Source organism: Schistocerca cancellata, chromosome 1 (assembly GCF_023864275.1).
Source record: "Schistocerca cancellata isolate TAMUIC-IGC-003103 chromosome 1, iqSchCanc2.1, whole genome shotgun sequence".
Taxonomy (NCBI): Eukaryota; Metazoa; Arthropoda; class Insecta; order Orthoptera; family Acrididae; genus Schistocerca; species Schistocerca cancellata.
This window is the reverse complement of record NC_064626.1, coordinates 14,784,382-14,802,005: the sequence shown is the minus strand read 5'-3', so window position 1 is coordinate 14,802,005 and position 17,624 is coordinate 14,784,382. Positions and strand designations below refer to the sequence as shown.

At 44.3% G+C, this 17,624-nt stretch overlaps 1 protein-coding gene across 1 annotated transcript in view; it reads left to right on the top strand.

The window, feature by feature from the left end:
- LOC126163859 (serine/threonine-protein phosphatase 6 regulatory ankyrin repeat subunit A-like) overlaps positions 1-17,624 on the top strand; it is a 69,090-nt gene that overhangs the window by 23,357 nt on the left and 28,109 nt on the right. The window contains exon 3 of the mRNA XM_049920192.1: positions 16,728-16,802. Coding sequence (XP_049776149.1) covers positions 16,728-16,802 — 75 coding nt within the window. The remainder of the gene's footprint in view (positions 1-16,727; positions 16,803-17,624) is intronic.

Genomic DNA, 17,624 nt, shown 5'->3' with positions numbered 1-17,624 from the left:
AAGTTTCTTCGTCTTCGAATAACTGCTGCAACTTACATCCTCCTGAATCTGCCTACTGTACTTCATCTCTTCGTCTCTGTTTACCCCACACACTTCCGTCGAATACTGAACTGATAATTCCTTGATTGTCGCGTGTGTGTCGCGAATGAATAGCGTGCAGTATTGTGAGTGTATAGCTAAGGGTATAACGTTGCACAAGGAGTTCCAGTAAAGGAGTAACCTACCGTGAGGCGGTGATCTTCAAAGCGTTGTAAAAGAATTTAACAAACAGGAGACCTGAAGCGGTATTTAAGAGTCCTACCCATTAGGTAAGGTTGTGTCGACAGTATGTAAGCTGATGCTGTTACTGCAAAGAAATTTAGACTGAAGATGGAATGCTACTTCTCTGAGAAAAGTTTTGAAAGCTGTCTGCTTAATATTTCATATCTTTTCTTTCTGTAATTTGTATTGGATAAAAGTCCTCGTAGATAAACGTATTATCTTTCAAGACTATAACAGTTCAACTAATATTATCATTTAATTGATGTAATTTTCCGTGCAGCAGAACGTGCTGCGTTCTGACTGGTAAAATAGTTTCAGTCCAATCGTAAACCTGGTCAGATATTTTGTTTTATTGAGCAGAGGTCGGTATGGCTTAACAAAAACCTTTTCTAAAGCCTAGAAACACAGTATGAAACCTCCATCCATAGCACTCATGATATCGTGTGATCTGAAAATTATTTGATTTGATGATACGATAAATTTGGTAAATATTTTATGAGTGATATGTAACTGCCCTTCCACGTAAATTTTCGCAAGATTTTAAAAATATTAAAGAGGCAGATATTCCCGCGAGGGCAGTGCGTGCTATGAAACACAACTTAGATAGCTTGAAAAACGAATCTGTCAATTTCTTTACAAATTACAACTGTCAAACAAAGTAAGGCACTTAGAAGAAGGAACAGCGGAGCATATATTCCGAGGAATTAAAAAAATGCATATATGAAGCAGCTTTTGAACCAATGGGGAAGCAAAAAGAAGAAAGCAAGCGGCCCTCACAATGGCAGACTCAAAGCACTGATGAAAAAGTAAACCTAAAACGGACGTTCTATAATAATTGATTGAGAACACGGGACAATCATGATAGAGCCTTGTTTGTTAGAACGAATAGAGAAGTAAAAAAGAACACTTGCAAAAGGAAAAAAGAAATCTAGGAAGTCGATTCATGTACGGGGGAGACAGAAGTGGCGGCAGCATGGAAAATGGTTGCATAGCTGAGGGAAGAAGTAATAGAAAGAGCAAACCTACCGATTATCAGCTGGTAGAGCAGGGGAAGCATTCTAATGACCTGGTGACAGATGAAAGGCTAGAACACAAGGAACTAAAGTGACAGATACGGGAGAACCAGGAGGGTGAAGAGACAGAGATAATAACTACGAAATAGGTACAGAAGGCAGTTAAACAAATGAAAAGTGGAAAATCATCATGATCTGGAAATGTACGAGCAGAATAAGCGAGGTACGGCCCAAGCATTCTATATGAATGTCAAAGCAAGCTGTTTATATGCATGTGGTTTGGGGAGAAAATTCCAGCAGAGCGGAATTTAGCGCATCTAACACACATACGCAAAGAAGGAAGCAATAAAGTGTGCAGCAGTTATACTCGCATTAGTGTCAAAAGTTCAGTTATCAGGCTGTTCAGGTTGTACTTGAAGATTTTAAAATTAAGAATTGAGGAGACTATAAATGAAGTGGAAGGGTAAAGTGACTTTAGAACTGACAGGTCATGTGTAGATAACGTCTTTACCCAAAACAGATCCTAGAGAAGCGATTGGAAAGGAGTCTAAGCAATCATCTGGTCCTCATAGATCTATAAAGAGCACATTAAAGAGTGTTACTAAAGCCATTGTTCGAGGTGCTATAATCAGGGGAACATTTATATGAGAAGAATCGTAACAAGTCGGTAGAATATGTCATTAAAGTGGGGAAAGAAATTTCTAGAGAGGCCTGTAGAGTAACTAAAGGTCTGAAGCAAGGATCCTGTGTGTCTACCTTATTGTTCAAGATATATGTCCAGAAGTCACTGGATATGTGGTGTAGAAACTGCATGGCCATGGAGACTGGAACAGGGAACTGCTGTATGTACATACAGGGTGTTTCAAAAATGACCGGTATATTTGGAACGGCAATAAAAACTAAACGAGCAGCGATAGAAATACACCGTTTGTTGCAATATGCTTGGGACAACAGTACATTTTCAGGCAGATAAACTTTCGAAATGACAGTAGTTACAATTTTCAACAACAGATGGCGCTGCAAGTGATGTGAAAAATATAGAAGACAACGCAGTCTGTGGGTGCGCCATCCTGTACGTCGTCTTTCTGCTGTAAGCGTGTGCTGTTCACAACGTGCAAGTGTGCTGTGGACAACATGGTTTATTCCTTAGAACAGAGGATTTTTCTGGTGTTGGAATTCCACCGCCTAGAACACAGTGTTGTTGCAACAAGACGAAGTTTTCAACGAAGGTTTAATGTAACCAAAGGACCGAAAAGCGATACAATAAAGGATCTGTTTGAAAAATTTCAACGGACTGGGAACGTCACGGATGAACGTGCCGGAAAGGTAGGGCGACCGCGTACGGCAACCACAGAGGGCAACGCGCAGCTAGTGCAGCAGGTGATCCAACAGCGGCCACGGGTTTCCGTTCGCCGTGTTGCAGCTGCGGTCCAAATGACGCCAACGTCCACGTATCGTCTCATGCGCCAGAGTTTACACCTCTATCCATACAAAATTCAAATGCGGCAACCCCTCAGCGCCGCTACCATTGCTGCACGAGAGACATTCGCTAACGATATAGTGCACAGGATTGATGACGGCGATATGCATGTGGGCAGCATTTGGTTTACTGACGAAGCTTATTTTTACCTGGACGTCAATAAACAGAACTGGCGCATATGGGGAACCGAAAAGCCCCATGTTGCAGTCCCATCGTCCCTGCATCCTCAAAAAGTACTGGTCTGGGCCGCCATTTCTTCCAAAGGAATGCTTGGCCCATTTTTCAGATCCGAAACGATTACTGCATCACGCTATCTGGACATTCTTCATGAATTTGTTGCGGTACAAACTGCCTTAGACGACACTGCGAACACCTCGTGGTTTATGCAAGATGGTGCCCGGCCACATCGCACGGCCGACGTCTTTAATTTCCTGAATGAATATTTCGATGATCGTGTGATTGCTTTGGGCTATCCGAAACATACAGGAGGCGGCGTGGATTGGCCTCCCTATTCGCGAGACACAAACCCCTGTGACTTCTTTCTGTGGGGACACTTGAAAGACGAGGTGTACCGCCAGAATCCAGAAACAATTGAACAGCTGAAGCAGTACATCTCATCTGCATGTGAAGCCATTCCGCCAGACACGTTGTCAAAGGTTTCGTGTAATTTCATTCAGAGACTACGCCATATTATTGCTACGCATGGTGGATATGTGGAAAATATCGTACTATAGAGTTTCCCAGACCGCAGCGCCATCTGTTGTTGAAAATTGTAACTACTGTAATTTCGAAAGTTTGTCTGCCTGAAAATGTACTGTTGTCCCAAGCATATTGCAACAAACGGTGTATTTCTATCGCTGCTCGTTTAGTTTGTATTGCTGTTTCAAATATACCGGTCATTTTTGAAACACCCTGTACCTTTCTGTGCTGATGATCAGGTCGTTGCAGCAAACGATGAAGGGGATGTAGCTTACACCTTTAGGAAGTTGTTGGAAGAGTACAAAAAGTGGGGTTTGAAAATTAATTTTGAGAAGACGGAATATCTATGTCGCGAGGAAGAGGGAAATAACGTGGACGTTGGCCAACATCTTGTTAAAGTATGTAAGGAGTTTCCCTAGGTAGTATCCTATTACGTGGTTGAAGATGTGACAGAGGTATCCAACAATCGATAAGGTAGGGAAGGGCGACTATTCAAAAATTAAACTCTATGCCTTTTTCTTCAGAAATAATGCATATATGCAAATCCATCGTGGAACAAATAACAAGCTATGGGAGTAAGTGCTGGCAGCTTACAGAAAGTAATAAAGATAGTGTTAAAGCTTTAGAAATGGACCACTTAAGTAATTCCCACTATAAGTATAAGTAATTCCCACTATAAGTAATTCCCACTATATCTAACTTTAACCTATCCATTTTCCTTTTTAAATTTTCTAACCTACCTGCCCGATTAAGGACTCAGACATTCCACGCTCCGATCCGTAGGACGTCAGTTTTCTTTCTCTTGACCATACGACTTATCTTAGAAGAATGATTAAGGAAAGTCAAACCTACGTTTCTAGCATTTGCAGACTTAGAGAAAGCTTTTGACAATGTTGATTGGAATACTCTTTCAAATTCTGAAGGGGGCAGGGGTAAAATACAGGGAGCGAAAGGCTATTTACAATTTGTACAGAAACCAGATGGCAGTTATAAGAGTCGAGGGGTATGAAAGGGAAGCAGTGGTTGGGAAGGGAGTGAGACAGGGTTGTAGCCTCTCCCCGATGTTATTCAATCTGTATATTGAGCAAGCAATAAAGGAAACAAAAGAAAAGTTCGGAGTAGGTATTAAAATCCATGGGGAAGAAATAAAAACTTTGAGGTTCGCCGATGACATTGTAATTCTGTCAGAGACAGCAAAGGACTTGGAAGAGCAGTTGAACGGAATGGACGGTGTCTTGAAAGGAGGGTATAAGATGAACATCGACAAAAGCAAAACGAGGATAATGGAATGTAGTCGAATTAATTGGGTGATGCTGAGGGAATTAGATTAGGAAATGAGACACTTAAAGTGGTAAAGGAGTTTTGCTATTTGGGGAGCAACATAACTGATGACGGTCGAAGTAGAGAGGCAATGGCAAGGAAAGCGTTTCTAGAGAAGAAGAAAAATTTGTTAACATCGAGTATAGACTTAAATGTCAAGAAGTCGTTTCTGAAAGCATTTGTATGGAATGTAGCCATGTATGGAAGTGAAACGTGGACGATAACTAGTTTGGACAAGGAGAGAATAGAAGCTTTCGAAATGTGGTGCTACAGAAGAATGCTGAAGATTAGATGGGTAGATCACATTACTAATGAGGAGGTATTGAATAGAATTGGGGAGAAGAGAAGCTTGTGGCACAACTTGACTAGAAGAAGGAATCGGTTGGTAGGACGTGTTCTGAGACGTCGAGAGATCACAAATTTAGTATTGGAGGGGAGCGTGAAGGGTAAAAATCGTAGAGGGAGACCAAGAGATTAATACACTAAGCAGATTCAGAAAGATGTAGGCTGCAGTAGGTACTGGGAGATGAAGAAGCTTGCACAGGATAGGGTAGCATGGAGAGCTGCATCAAACCAGTCTCAGTACTGAAGACCACAACAACAACAACAACAAGTAGAACATGTAGAATTTCCAGAGTTGATCACGTAAGAAATGAGGAAATAAGAGAAAGGACGCAGACATATAATGGTGACACGAATGGAACAAAAGAAATACAGCTAGGATGATTTGGGGAAGTCAAAAGAATGGAAGAAGACAGATGTCCCAAGAGAATGCTTTCATAGATACCTCTTGGAAGGAGAAAAGGAGGAATCCCATGGAAAGTGTGGCTAAGTGGTATGGAAGAAGAGAGTACAGTAGAGGCTGAGGAAGAACGGCGAGATCGAAGACTTTGGCGACAGAGATGCAGGCTGCGGCGAGAACTCGTGGTCGTGCGGTAGCGTTCTCGCTTCCCACGCCCGGGTTCCCGGGTTCGTTTCCCGGCGGGGTCAGGGATTTTCTCTGCCTCGTGATGGCTGGGTGTTGTGTGCTGTCCTTAGGTTAGTTAGGTTTAAGTAGTTCTAAGTTCTAGGGGACTGATGACCATAGATGTTAAGTCCCATAGTACTCAGAGCCATTTACACCATTTTTGCGGCGAGAACTACAGGACCCTCGCAACAAGAAGAAAATATTTTTTGGGTTCCAGTGGCGGTTTCCTGATTTCATCGTTGTGTAAGTGATCAGCCAGGAGTAGTGTCTAATCTGTTTTACTCAGAACATGTTTCAGTACGTATTCTTTTAGAAGTATACAAAACGCTATCAGCAACTTTTAAGTTTTGCGGGATCGAGGGCCGATGCGCGAGTAACAATTAAGTGCCGGTGAATGATATCGAGTCTCACTTAAACGAACATATCGAACAACAAATATTACGGGTGTAACATCTGAACAACGTTCGCCTCAAAATGGTTTATTAATTGCGCTAGCAGTTACACTGTGAAGCACCCTTACCTGTGGATAGAAAGTTTACGGTTAACTTTCCGCATCAGATTCAGATAAAACGCCAAGGTTTCGATGAGTATCTCCATCTTTTAAGTCTGAACCCCAGACGATGATTCTGGAGGCAGGCCTTGAAAGCTTGGAAGGATAACCAAGAACTTTGAATCGAATATCTTCGTTGCGAACGTCACTGTAACCACCCTATACTCACAATCGTCGTGTGACAGTGCTGTTACCGCCGCCGAGCAGTCCACGGTGCGGAACCACCCATTAAGAATGTGCGGGCTGGTTGACCTTATCCCTAGAGCGAGGGCGTACACCAGGGCAGTTTGGAAATTTGTGGTAAGGACTATGGGACCAAACTGCTGATGTTATCGCTCCCTAGGCTTACGCACTACTTAATCCAACTTAAACTAACTTAAGCCAAGGACAACGTACACACCCATGCCCGAGGGAGGACTCGAACCCCCGACGGGGGGAGCCGCGCTAATCATGGCAATGCGCCTCAGACCGCACGGTTACCCCGCGCGGCTGTATACCAGGACGCACAAGCCAAATGGCCACATAATTAGGGAAAGCGACAAGATGATGGCGAATGTGACGCACATGTCGAAAGACAGAGAGGGAGACGCACAACCGCAGTTTCCGGACAACTCGTGCATAGTCCTGCAGGTCGAGAAGGTGTATTCCGTCATCTGACACAATTTATAACTTACTTCTGTACTGGGCACTAACATTGGTGTGACGCAACTGTGACAGTCGAGTCACGGACGGGCCCCGGCAGTTAGGGAACATAAGCTAATGCCGTTTGACATGCAGTAAAGCGTTACATCACATGACGTCGCATCTAGGTCGTATCCCTGCCGGGGAGCTTTTACGCCAGTTTACCGAGCGTTACACGACGCGGAAGCAAATGTTTGCTCTGAGAGCGTGCCGGCGCCTTGCTTCTGTATTAACGAGACAAGCGGATCGTTACTTCGCCTCAAACGGGGCGACCCATCTGGCCACGCGCTGTTACCCCGGTCCAGGCGTCCTCAGCAGTCAGATTTAACTTCAGACCAGGCGTTTCCGTCCTTACAGCGCACGGTTTCAGGTCTACTAACTCGAAAGTATTAACCGAAAGTGAGAAAGTTCCAAACTTTCCTTTACTTTGCTGACGATGTTAAAAAATTCAAGAAGGGGTATTTTTTAAATTACTTTTTTTACCCAGCCAACTTTCATTAGGTCAAAAATCGACAACAGTAGTACAACGTGGCGTGCCCCAGCTTCTGCGTAGTTATGACATCGCAGCAGAAACATTTGTCCTACAACTTCGAACAATCTCGAAGTTGAAACTTCCTGGCAGATTAAAACTGTGTGCCGGACCGACACTCAAACTCGGGACCTTTGCCTTTCACGGGCAAGTGCTCTACCGACTGAGCTACCCGAGCACGACTCACGCCCCTTCCTCACAGCTTTACTTCTGCCAGTACCTCGTCTCCTACCTTCCAAACTTCACAGAAGCTCCCCTGCGAACCCAGGAGCACATGCCCGCGAAAGGCAAAGATCCCGAGTTCGAGTCTCGGTCCGGCACACAGTTTTAATCTGCCAGGAAGTTTCGTATCAGCGCACACTACGCTGCAGAGTGAAAATCTCATTCTGGAATCTCAAAGTTGTCAGGTAGAATATTATTCAGAGGAGGCCCCGTTCAGCCGCTACAACTGAGCCATTCGCAAGGCGATTCACATGAGCCCAACAAGAGCGCTACACGACACGGAAGCGATTGGCCGCGGAACAGGACCTCCTCTCCCTGTTCGTCTTCCACGGAACAGCTGTCGCAGATGTTTAGAAACAGATGTGCAAAGTAAGCTGTAGAGTCCTCACATTGGAACCCCACGCTATAAGCCGTCTGCTCCGAGCCCTATACTGCTGTACTTTCCTGTCTGATGGTATTATCTTGTCACACGTTGCACTATAAGATATCCTTGAATTTACAGTTGACCATTATTATCGCTTATACTTCGTGCAGCCAACTGTTATCTGTAGTTACGAACCACTCTTTTCACTGACATTTCTTTCTTTTCGTCGACATACTTAAACAGGAAAACGGCTCACGGAATTTTCAATTTGATACTGTTACAATACTATTAACGTGTTAGTAAATAATTAGTTAGTTAACTATTCCAGATATATAAGACTAAATACATCACACGCAACAGTATATTATGTTCAAGGGTTTTCGATGTCACTAGCCGCATGTGGGCACTGAACTCAGTCAATCGTAACAGGCAGAAATTTGTGCCAGACCGGGACTCGAAGCCGGATATCCCGCTTGACCCGAGCAGTCCCCTCAAACTATTGATTTTTGACACGAAGGCAGGTTAACCAAACAATCTTCATTCCCGGCGACTAGCGACAAGACGTCCACACATCCTTGCAACCCGCCATTGGGCCGGGTACGTCTGCACAAAGGATCCGTATAGTCATGTCACTTGTTCCGGTCCGTAAAACTGACACGCACGTAACAACTCATACCCGGCACATCCTTACTGCGAGAAGGATTCAAGAAGATACTACCCAGATAATTATCGCAGTATTGGCGGTAGCGTGGGTGGCATCAGAGACGAATGAATCCTTCCAATAGGATGGTCCAAAAAGTCGAGTAAGGGCTTGTCATCATCCAGGTAGATATACAATATGGTCAAACCCTTGATCTATGTCACTCCATGCATCTTAGTGCGTGGATGAAACGTAATATCCAGGGAGAAAAGGGAAGTCGGAGTCAGTGCGGAAGGGTTCGTGCGCTGAATGAGGGCCAACATCACTCTCGTCAATCTCCATGCCAGACCCACATTCCAGGAGATGTTCATCAGTATAAGGCAGATGGCATAGGAGTCATAGCGGGGAGTCTGCCATATGTACGGAATGGAGTCTCTGCCGGTTTATACGAGGTGTCTGGAAAGAGTAATGAGACTGACAACACTGCAAGCGATCTGGCAACGCTGTGTTGCTCTGCTTGTGTAGACCAGTCTGTCCATCCTCCTTCCCAGATGCTCAGTCCGAGTTTCCGCTCCGTACAGCCGTCACGTTATTTCTGGGAGCGCCGAGAGTGAAGATGTGTTTTTATTGTGTGGTACGAAGATGGAACAGCGTAATTCAGAGGAACGTTATGCCATCAAGTTTTATGTTAAACTTGAGTAATCTGCGAGTGCAACCTTTCAAAAGTTGAAACAGGCCTGTGTGGATCATTCCTTATCAAGATCTCAAGTTTTTCGGCGGCACCAATAACTTTTGGCACGTTGAGAACAGCTCACGGGGACCTTCAACTTCAAAACGACGAAAACGTCGAGCGTGTATATCCTCTTGTGAATTTGTTCCTCGTGGACAAACTGTCAACCTCGTGATTTACAAAGACGACCTTGAAAGGCTCAGGGAAAGGATGTATAACGAATGATACCGGACATTCCATACAAGTGGTGGTGCATCGTAACAATGCCCCATGTCACACGGCCACGTCCGTCACGAAATGTTTGACCTCAAAAGCGAGTCCTATCCTGCCACAGCTCCCCTTATTCATTTGATCTGAGCCCTTGCGACATTTTTCTATTCCTGAAATTGATAAATGCCTTAAAAGGATGTCATTTTCGGAGGGGTGGAAGTGCGAGACCCAAAGAAGGGCCCGCCGTTGCCCAGTTTTCCGCCGTATGGCTGATCACAGTGCCGTAGGATCCCAATGCCGCAATCGCCATCCCCGCTGGCAAGTCCAACGGCAGCTCGAATACGCATGCCACGCCCTGGCCGAGACCCCCATACCCCACTTTCACTGCCTGAACTGAAGGTCGCTCGCCGGCCGGTGTGATCGAGCGGTTCTAGGCCCTTGTCTGGAACCGCGCGACCGCTACGGTCTCAGGTTCGAATCCTGCCTCAGGCATGGATATGTGTGACTTCCTTAGTTAGGTTTAAGTAGTTCTAAGTTATAGGGGACTGATGGCCTCACATGTTAAGTCCCATAGTGCTCAGAGCCATTTGAACCATTTTGAAGATCGCTCGTCTTATGCAGGATCCATTCACAGGCTGCGTCATCTACAATTTTCACGTAGACCACGCTACTCACGATGGAGACACGAATCCCTACTAGCTCATGCTAAACGATGCAAACGTCACCACGTAAAAATTACTCAATTTCCAACTTTTTTGCTCACGTACACTCGGACTTAAAATTCAACTACAATGTCGATTTTCGTTGTGAAAATGTCATGGTTGTCGATGGAAGTACAAAAACGACCGTAAATCACAACACAGCGCGCGTGCTATCGCAGCAGGGGCCCAAACAGAACGTCCATATATGTATATTCGCCCGATGATCCATCATTTCAACATTATTTCAATGCTGATGCACACCAAGCCTTATCTCTTGCGGGAATCCGAAATGGCGAGTGAGGGATTCATGGGAAGGTGACGCTATGCTAACGGTGTGCAAGAGGCTGTGAATTTGGGTCGTGTGGGAGCGTGCGCGGATGGCCAAGGGTAAGGCGATCCCTGGCGTTAATTAGGAGATCTGAGTTCGAGTCACGATCCGGCACAGGTTTTCATCTGTTGCTAATGATTGGCTCAAATGGCTCTGAGCACTATGGGACTTAACATCTATGGTCATCAGTCCCCTAGAACTTAGAAATACTTAAACCTAACTAACCTAAGGACATCACGCAACACCCAGCCATCACGAGGCAGAGAAAATCCCTGACCCCGCCGGGAATCGAACCCGGGAACTGCTAATGATTCACCTCGTTGCCGGCATGTTGCTAATGTGTTTGAAGACCCTTGAATAGTATATGTATTGCTGCTGTATCACATAAGTTGTCTGTTAGTTTGTTAGACGCCGCGATTACTATTCGAACTTTCACATTGAAAGCGGATATTTCATTTCAGTAAACAGATACATTATCTTCCTGTCTACCCACGTCGTTAAGCTTTTACACGTTCATGTCTCCAAAATGAGCCTCAAAATGCTACTAAGTAGCACCATTCACGAATACTATGGAACGCATAATAGGTCCACGCTCTACGAATGCCGCCTAATGACAACTTAGGGACGCCGACTGATCACTACTTGCAGCTGTAACACCGCACCTAGAGTGTGATTCCGTGACGGTGTCACAAATCTTCGGGCATGATAGAGAAGGGTAAATTTATCAGCCTGAGGTAGGACCGAAAACGATCGAGTCGAAAGTTATAAGTGGAAATTGTCCAGATACCTCTGACAGTGAAATACATGTGCCGGTACAGTAGTTTCTAAGACTCTACGGCAGGCAACTTTCAGAGGGGGCAGTGTGGACCAAAGCAAGAAAAAAGTCGAGTATAGATGGGCTCTAAAACCCGTACCTTAAGAGCTATGAGCGCTTATTCAGTAGAGGAGATTTGTTTCACAATAGCGAAGATGAACAAGGGCATTTTGGAGCCCATATTTACTGGACATGTTTCCTTTTTCTGGTCCACACAACCTCCTCCAAAAATATGGATAACAAAAAGGTTGAAAAAGAAGAAATATTACACAAGATGAAAAAGTGTTCAGAGCTGTTAAAGTACGCACTTTGGAACCTGTGTGTACTAGAGGTTTTTTTGTCTTGTTTTGGTCCATACTACCAGTCCAGAACAGCCGGTCGAGCCATCGGGGGGGGGGGGGGGGGGGCGGGTGGAGGGGGGGGGGGTACTCGAGCGAGGGTCAAAGAAGTCGAGTGAGGTCTATTTATTTTTATTTATTTACTCGTCAAGTTCCGTAGGACCATATTGAGGAGCAAATCTCCAAGGTCATGGAACGTGTCAGTACATGAACTTACAACATAAAAGTAATAACACATAAAAATGTTCATGAACCTGAAAAAAAGTCTGTCCATAAGTTTAAGTAAACGCTATCAGCAATACAATAGGAATCAGCTTAATTTTTCAAGGAACTCCTCGACAGAATAGGAGTGACCCATGAGGAAACTCTTCAGTTTCGATTTGAAAGCGCGTGGATTTGAATTCGAGCGGCAGCTTATTGAAAATGGACGCAGCAGTATACTGCCCAACTTTTTGCACAAGAGTTAAGGACGTCCGATCCAAATGGAGGTTTGATTTCTGCCGAGTATTAACCGTGTGAAAGCTGCTTATTCTTGGCAATAAAGTAATATTGGTAACAAGAAACGACGATAGGGAATATACATATTGAGAGGCCAATGTCAAAATACCCAGACTCGTGAACAGAGGTGAACAAGAGGTTCGTGAACTCACATCACTTATTGCCCGAACCGCCCGTTTCTGAGCCAAAAATATCCTTCTAGAATGGGAAGAGTTACCCCAAAACATAATACCACACGACATAAGCGAATGAAAATAAGCAAAGTAGACTAATTTACTTGTCGAAGTATCACTCACTTTTGATGCCGTTCGAATAGTAAAAATGGCAGTATTAAGTCTTTGAACAAGATCCTGAACGTGGGCTTTCCACGACAGCTTACTGTCTATCTGAACACCTAGAAATTTGAACTGATCAGTTTCACTAATCATATGCCCGTTCTGTGAGATTAAAAAGTCAGGTTTTGTTGAAATGTGTGTTAGAGAACTGTAAAAACTGAGTCTTACTGTGATTTAACGTTAGTTTATTTTCTACAAGCCATGAACTGAGGTCATGTACTGCACTATTTGAAACTGAGTCAATGTTGCACACAACATCCTTTACTACCAAGCTAGTCTCATCAGCAAACAGGAAAATTGTAGAGTTACCCATAATACTAAAGGGCATATCATTTATATAAATAAGGAACAGGAGCGGCCCCAATACTGATCCCTGAGGCAACCCCCACTTGACAGTACCCCACTCAGACTCCACATCACAGCCGTTATCAACATTGTGAATAGAGACCTTTTGCTGTCTGTTGCTAAAGTAAGAGGTGAACCAATTGTGAGCTACTGCCCTTATTCCGTAATGGTCGAACTTCTCGAGCAATATTGTGAGATCAACACACTCATATGCCTTAGTTAAATCAAAAAATACGCCAAGCATTCGAAACTTTTTGTTTAGCCCATCCAGTACCTCAAAGAGAAAAGAGAATATAGCATTTTCAGTTGTTAAACGAATTCTAAAGCCGAACTGTACATTTGATAGCAAATCGTGTGACATAAAACGATCAATTAACCTTACATACACAACCTTTTCGATAACTTTTGCAAACACTGATGGCATAGAAATAGGTCTAAAATTATCTACATTATCCCTTTCTCCCTTTTATAAAGTGGCTTTACTGCTGAGTACTTTAATCGCTCAGGAAACTGACCACTCCTAAAGGACAAATTACAAATATGGCTAAATACAGGGCTAACATGTGCACCACAGTACTTTAATATTCTGCTAGACACTCCATCATAACCATGAGAGTCCTTAGTCTTCAGTGATTTAATTACTGATTCAATATCCCTCTTGTCTGTATCACGGAGGAGTATTTCAGACACCAATCTCGAAAAGGCATTTGCTAAGAAATTTATATGATTTCCTGTAGAAACTAAATTTTTTTTTAATTCACCAGCAAGGCTCATAAAATGATTGTTAAATACTGTACATATATCTGATTTATCAGTAACAGAAATATTATTACTGCAAACTGACTTTATATCATCGACCTTGTGCTGCTGATTAGACACTTCCTTCACAACTGACCATATGGCTTTAATTTTATCCTGTGAATTAGCTATTCTATTTGCATACCACATACTCTTTGCCTTGCTAATAACATTTTTAAGCACCTTACAATACTGTTTGTAATGGGCTACTGTAGCTTGATTGTGACTACTTCTAACATTTTGATATAATTCCCGCTTTGTTCTACATGATATCCTTATCCCACTAGTCAGCCAACCGGGCTGTCCATCACTGCTAGTACCCCGTTAAGAATGTTCTAATGGAAAGCAACTCTCAAAGAGCATGAGAAATGTGTTATGAATAGCATTGTATTTATCATCTATATTATCGGCACATCTTGCCACTCATGTTCCTTGACAAGTTTTAAAAAACTCTCTATTGCTGTTGGATTAACTTTTCTACATAGCTGGTAATTAAATATGACATTGGTTTGAGTATAAAAGCCTTTTAGTGTTAAAATTTGTGCAGCATGGTCTGAAAGGCCATTCACACTTTTACTAACAGAATGCCCATCTAGTAATGAAGAATGAATAAAAATATTGTCTACGACTGTGCTACTGTAGCCCTGCACCCTAGTTGGAAAAAACACATATGAATTTAGGAGATCTACCAACATCCTTTTTCTTGCACAATCATATACAAAATTAATATTGAAGTCACCACATATAACTACTTTCTGGTACTTCCTACAAAGTGAGTCAAGAACCCTCTCTAGCTTAAGCAAAAATGCTCTGCAGTCTGAGTTAGGGGACCTATAAACAACAACAATTAGAAGTTTAGTTTCACTAAATTCAACTAATGCTGCACAACTTTCAAATATCTGTTCAGTGCAGTGTTGTGACACGTCTATGGACTCAAATGAAATACTGTTTTTTACGTACAGAGCCACTCCCCCACCCCGCAAGGAACTCCTTGAGAAACAGCCAGCTAATCAGTAGCCTGGTAAAGAAAGCCTCTTAATTATCAAATTATTTTAGTGGTGCTCTGATATTCCAATAATTTCAGAGTTAACATCTATTAGCAGTTCACTAACTTTATCTCTAATACCTCTTATATTTTGATGAAATATGCTAAATCCTTCTCTACTTGGAAGCATTACATCCTCTGAAAGTGAGCCCTTAGTTAGAGGGACTTCCTTTAAGCAGGTATACCTATCAGCTGACTTCAATCTAAAAAGGGTGCAGCTCTAACATCAACTACTACAGGAATTTTTCCATGAGTGATACCACTACCACCACCACAACCCACTACACTGTCACCTATAAGCCTAGCCAGCCTCCCCTTCCCGTACCTATTGAGGTGCAGGCCATGCCTAGTGAAACCCCATCTACTGATAGACCCAACTGGCACCACTGAGATGTGATCCATGCCCTCCGCCATCAGTGCCCTCCCCAGACCCACATTAACGCGCCTAACAGCCGCATTAAGGTGAGGCCGATCATGACGCTGAAACAGTTGCACGAAATGCTCATTAGTGCCACCACTTTGAGTAGCTATCTTAACCAAGTCACCACTGACATCATATTCCCCCTTCCCTATCGAGACTGTTCCCTGCTCCTCCCACTATCACTACCTGATCCTCCTTCGTAAAATTCTCACGTAACTCCCGCATGCCTTCAGTCACCTGAGCCAACCCTGCACTAGGCTTCACAATGCTGGTAACCTGGTACTTGTGGTGTCACCGCCAGACACCACACTTGCTAGGTGGTAGCCTTTAAATCGGCCGCGGTCCGTTAGTATACGTCGGACCCGCGTGTCGCCACTATCAGTGATTGCAGACCGAGCGCCGCCACACGGCAGGTCTAGAGAGACTTCCTAGCACTCGCCCCAGTTGTACAGCCGACTTTGCTAGCGATGGTTCACTGACAAAATACGCTCTCATTTGCCGAGACGATAGTTAGCATAGCCTTCAGCTACGTCATTTGCTACGACCTAGCAAGGAGCCATTACCAGTTACTATTGATGCTGTAAAACATGTACCGTCAAGAGCGATGTTCACCATTTATGGATTAAAGTTAAGTATTCCACAGCTACGCCCTTTTTTTGCTAGTCTCATTTCCTTGACCTGTTCCAGACCTCACGCCAGCCTGCGTGAGCTAAAACGCGTGCCATTCGGCTTCCTCTCATAGTGGGTTGGCTCTCTTGCCAATCCACAACAGTACTCACTCCCCAACACTTCCTGCAATTGCTGGGCCACACCTCTCCTCAGGTTGCTCCCTGCATTCAAAGCGGACGTATTGACATCTGACTGACTTCCGCAGAACTACTTGCACTGTGTAGCTCGAGTGGGCATAGACGCCACATACGGACCTCTAGTAGTGACGGGCGCGTCCAGAAACGACAGCTCCCATCTGCCGTTCTGCCACGTCAGATCGCCGCACCTTACTGTGCTGATGACATGGGTCAGTGGTGGACGGTCACGTAACTGCACGGTACCTGTTCTGTTCCATCTACAACACTCCAAAGCGACCAGAGGCTCACTGACATTTTGTCCTGTTAGCTTACACTGAAATGCTAGTAACAACTTTTAGTGTTATCCCTTAAATGAAAATTATTTCCGAGGTATTTTCGCTCCATCCACACCCACGGGGACTGTTTCACTTAACATCTGCATGACAGACACTACCATATTTTAGTGGGTATTGATGTATTCCTGCTTTCTGCGACAGTCTACATGCTCACTGTGTATGTGTGAAACAAAAGAACTTAGCACGTAGACAGGCGCTGTTGCGCCGCGTCGCCGACGCGCCCGCTTGGCGAGTATCGCCTGTGGTGGTTGGTTGTTGTGGTCGCAGAATCACGCGCCAGTGCTTCCTGTCCCTCAGGCAGCGCCGACGCCATCCTGGCCCTGGTCAACGCGGGCGCCAACGTCGAAGCCGAGGACAAGGACGGCCTCACAGGTGAGTCTCTCTCTCTCTCTCTCTGTGTGTGTGTGTGTGTGTCTCGTACCTTCGAGCATCACTCTACGTCCAGCTGCCACAAACTAGATGATCTGTACGAGACCGTCCCGTTTTGTTGAACTGTCGTGCTGTAGGCTTATAGACTTATACGAAATTACAGTGCCTGTGTTATTCCTATTTATTATGCAAAGTTTCTTTGGACATCCACGAATTTATCCGCCGACATAAAACAATTACACTGGGCACGTGACATTCAAGTAAACTGTGCCCCCTGCACGGGAATATACATAGGGGATGTACGCGCGGTTGACCACATACAGAGGTTTGTGTCTGGCCGTGAGTCGTGCACGGGTAGCCAGCTGGTGAGGCGACCGCTCGCGGGCTCGAGTCCCGGTCCGACACAGATTTTCACTGTCATCATTCCATTCTACAGCTCCTGGTGGTCCACAAACGCAACTGTGAATACATTTAATGTATTACAGCGTTATGACATGTCGGTGCGTCAGGTAACTCCGCGATCAAAGTACGGCAAGACCTTCGTCGCTACAACTGCAAGACGGGTGGGAGTTGCAACGCACAACCTGTTATTTGGGCAGATCATGTCAAAGAATTGATAAAGTCAGGAAAATTCCTGGTAAAAAGTGCTTATATTCTTAATGCATTTCAGTGCGAAGTAATTATGGTGAAACCCACATAAATCCAATGTGCATGGGAGGAACTGCAATTCATTCACCATGAATGCGGGTGCATGACACGTCTCCTCTATGGTTCCGTTCATCTAAAGTTGTTCCCATATGGCATGTGAATCCTGATATGAATGTG